At 57.2% G+C, this 3,794-nt stretch overlaps 1 protein-coding gene across 1 annotated transcript in view; it reads right to left on the bottom strand.

Annotated features, from left to right (window-relative positions):
* Nucleotides 1-3,794, bottom strand: part of RAP1GAP2 (RAP1 GTPase activating protein 2) — a 21,601-nt gene that overhangs the window by 15,771 nt on the left and 2,036 nt on the right. Inside the window, exons 2-5 of the mRNA XM_009318833.1 lie at nt 2,074-2,109; nt 890-934; nt 211-243; nt 14-26 (exon numbers count right to left, since the gene is read on the bottom strand). Coding sequence (XP_009317108.1) covers nt 14-26; nt 211-243; nt 890-934; nt 2,074-2,109 — 127 coding nt within the window. The remainder of the gene's footprint in view (nt 1-13; nt 27-210; nt 244-889; nt 935-2,073; nt 2,110-3,794) is intronic.

Raw genomic sequence — 3,794 nt, 5'->3', positions numbered from 1 at the left:
GGACAAACTCAGCCCCTCTCTAAAACCTCTTGTCTCTCTCCTAGAAGAGGGCACGTGCTACCGAGGAAAAGCAGCAGCCACAAAGGTGGGGAGGGGGAACGTGCTTCGTGCAGCTCCTCTCAGAAACAGGCTCTCTGCCAATTCCCCTGTTACCGGCAATTTTGGAAAGGCATTCGCCTGAAGGCATTCAGGGTGGTCCAGAGCACCCACCTCATCGATGCTGGGGTATGGGATGTAGTCTTCCTGGAAAAAACGAATCAAAACACCAGGTATGACCATCTGTTCCCCACCAGCCACCCCTTAAGAACACAACCTTGCACGTCCAACCCGGGGAGCGCTTCCAGCCGCCTGCTGCACTGGTCCCTCCCCTCCTCACACCCTGCACCGAGTGCCAGGCGGTAACAGAGAGCGATGCTCACGTCGGGCCAGGCCGCCGTGCGCAGAGGAGGGCGCAAGCCCCAGGAGCGGTGCCACCGTGCTGCCAGCGGCTGGTGGACCAGCACCACGCCGGCACCATGGCAGCCCAGCTGAGTCCCCGGGACATGGCGCGGAAACCCCTCCCTGCTCTGGGTCTGTGGGAAAGCACTGCAGCCGGCTAAGTCCTTTTCCAAAGGGGTCTCCACTACTGGTGTAAGCTTCTCAGCTCTACAGCAGAACCCAACCACCTTACACAGTTCGCCGCTGAAATACACAGGTTTGGACATAAAGCTGGATTAGGGATTTACAGGCACCACTCTCTCATCTTTGCAATTCAATCAGTGCCTTGTTTTTAGATAACATTTAAATCCTTTTCAGTCCTTTGAGTGACTGTCTTTGACAATACACATTAAAGCCCTGAGATAAGGGGGGCACTTGAAGAGATCCACACAAGAAACAAAAGTCAAGCAACCTTATGTTTTTGGCTTCCAGTCCTCTGTTCTTCAAGTTTTGGTGCCTGTTTGGAACAAAATGAATAGATTGAATAATTAAGATGTGTTCAACAACACAGACGAAACCACAAGGGTATTTTGCTACACGGAAATCACTCTGACATGAGTGGCATGAAAGGAGGGGGTTTCTGTCCAGGATGAGCCGGGCAGAGCTGTCGGCATGCCAGGACAGACCCCGTTGTAACAGAGCAAAAATGGGTGACAGCGATGTGGTAGGACAAGACCTGGGACACAGCGACACCGCACTGAAAATGTCTAAATGTGAGGCAGGGACTATCGTTTCCCAGGTGCTGGTACAGCACCAAACACAAAATGCTCCATATCCCCACTCCAGCTTCATCTTAATTTCTCCGGGATGGGCTCCTAAAGGAAATCCCTGCACTGCCTTCCTGCGGAGCAGGGACAACAGCCCCGACGTGTGGCAGGTCGACGGCCCCGGCTGTCTCACAGTGTCTGTCCCAGGCAGGAGCCTGGGGACGGCAAACCCTGCTCACACTTGCCTGTGCCGCGCTGGGGGAGCACCATGCTGGGGTAGCACCGCGCCCCCGGCATCAGGGGTGAGCACCACCTGCCCGTGCTCCTCCCGCAGCGACAAGGCACATGCCAGGGGACACCTGGGTCCCTCAACCCTCCTCCTTGGGCAGATCCTGATATGTTTTAGTGTGGGACAAGAAAATGCCTTGCCCTGACCCAAGGGGTACTAAGACAGTGCTTGACACAGCCATCCTCTGTACCAGAGCCTGCCATTTGCAAAGACAGGCAGCGGCGTGCTGACTTTACCAGGAAGCAATGGGACCACGTCTCACAGCGTGTGCCCCTAAACATCCTTTTGCAAAACTGCTCGGGGCGATGTGGAATAACCTTGGAGGAAGATGCTGCCGAAGCCACTGCTCTCCCCCCGCGCGCTGGGGTGTTTCTGTGCAGCTCTCTTCTGCATGGTTTGAGCTGGGAAGCGCCTGCTGTGCCCCCCCTCAGCAGGGCTCACACAGCGCTGGGGATGTCAGCAATAATTCAAAACTTGTTATGATCATACAAGGCCTCCCAGCACGTTAAATGTACAAGCTGCTGTGGGATCTCTGTCTTTGCAGCCTCTGCTGGGCAGAGAATGTCTTGCGTTACTGGCACGCACGCTGCTGCTGCTCACCTGCATTTTTTCCAGCATTTCGAAGAATTCTGCAGACTGAAAAAGAAAAGAGGAAAATCTCCTGTTCAGTTAAAGCAGACACAAGGTGAGCCAGCCCAAGCCACATCAAGGGCGGGGGGTGGCGCACAGCGGGAGTGGGAAGAAGGGGCTCTCTCTCTCTCTCTCTGATGGCATGTGTCTTTGAGACGCCCCATCCAGCCCCGCCACCGGGCAGGGACGGAGTCCCACAGACACCCCAGATTCCCTGGGCCAGTGGCTGTCCCACATCAAGTGCCCCTGCCACAGCTGCGGGCAGCACATAGAGCAGCGAGCAGCAGCATGTCCCCACCTCCCTAACTCCTCCTGCTCTGCATTTCATTTCCAAAAAAGCACGAGAGGACAGGCCGAGTGACACTGCGGCGCTTGTCCCGCTCCCCAGCCATGGGAGCTCCCGTCCAGCCTGACTCAGAGCTCAGGCTTCACTGTTGCAGTTCACCATCGCCTGTAACACTCACCCCTGGACAATTTCCCAGCCCGCTTTGTGTACGGTTTGATAATGGTTCTTTAGTCATTTCTTTTTCTAATTACAGCAGTGTTGGCACCATCAGCTGGACAATCTCTTTGGGTTCCTTTTGTCCCCTGGGTGTTTTCTCAGGTCTCTAAGGTCCGTGTTTCCCACCTCTCTGCAGCAGTGACACAGGCTAGAGATGCCAAAGGGAGAGTGGAGCCGCTGGTGCAATCCTGCCCTGAGGGGCACAGGACAGCCCAGCTGGAGGGAAGTGAAGGAGAGGACCTGCTGCGGCCACACTCCTCCACTGCTCCACGATGTGCTGCTCACTTCTGCACAGCGGGCACTGCATCTCAGAGATCAGGCAGGGAGAAAACCTAGATGGCTGCCAAGTGCTGCAGGGCACCCAGCAGGGCCGCAGGCATGGGGCTTGCTGAGGATGCGGGGACGTGGGGCAGAGCCGGTCCTACCGCAAGCAGAGGGACGGGGTGCGTATGCCCTGGCCCCCGCGGTCCCCCTCCTGCTTTACAGGGCCCCTGCCAGGAGGAGGTCTGTGCACACAAACCAGCAGCAAAAAACTTTCCATTTGAAACGAAACAGGCCCAGACTGATCGATCCAAAAAAGCAAATAAATACTCTTGCAAACGAGACACCTACAGCAGCCCTCCCCACGTCCCTTACCTTGCAAGGTGTAAGCCCTGGGCTCTGCGTTTCACCGGCTGCGGAAATGCCGGCAATGCCGCTGCCGGCGTGGCTGGGCTGCCCTGTGCAGGGTTAATGGCCTACTGGCCAAACGAATTAAAGAGATTAGCGAGCCCGGGCTCCGATTAAAAATGCTGTGTGGCTCCTCTGGAGAGCAGCCGGACCTTGCAGCCAGGGAGCTCGTCCTGCTCCCCCAGCATGCCGCTGCCTGGCTCGTGGGCTGCTGCCTCCCTCCCCAGCCGTGCCGGTGCCCCGTGGCTTTGCAGCCCCGTGAGCATCCCAAGCCGCTGCAGTGCACGCAGGGGACATGGGGCAGGCGGCTCCTGTGCCTTTGGGAACACAGCGCAGGGGACTCAGGGACAACAAACCCAGACCGGGAAGAGCCTGTCATCACCTCTCCAGGAGAGGTGCTAAAGCCATGTCTGTCCTGCTCAGCCATGCTTTCCCTCAGGCAAGGGGGGACTTCAAGAAACTGTTCCTGCCCTGATCTACCTGTGCTGCCCCCAAGGGGCCCCAGTCCTGGCAGCAGCCA

The sequence above is a fragment of the Pygoscelis adeliae genome, unplaced genomic scaffold (genome assembly GCF_000699105.1).
Source record: "Pygoscelis adeliae isolate BGI_AS28 unplaced genomic scaffold, ASM69910v1 Scaffold392, whole genome shotgun sequence".
Classification (NCBI taxonomy): domain Eukaryota; kingdom Metazoa; phylum Chordata; class Aves; order Sphenisciformes; family Spheniscidae; genus Pygoscelis; species Pygoscelis adeliae.
This window is presented reverse-complemented; position numbering and strand designations above follow the sequence as displayed.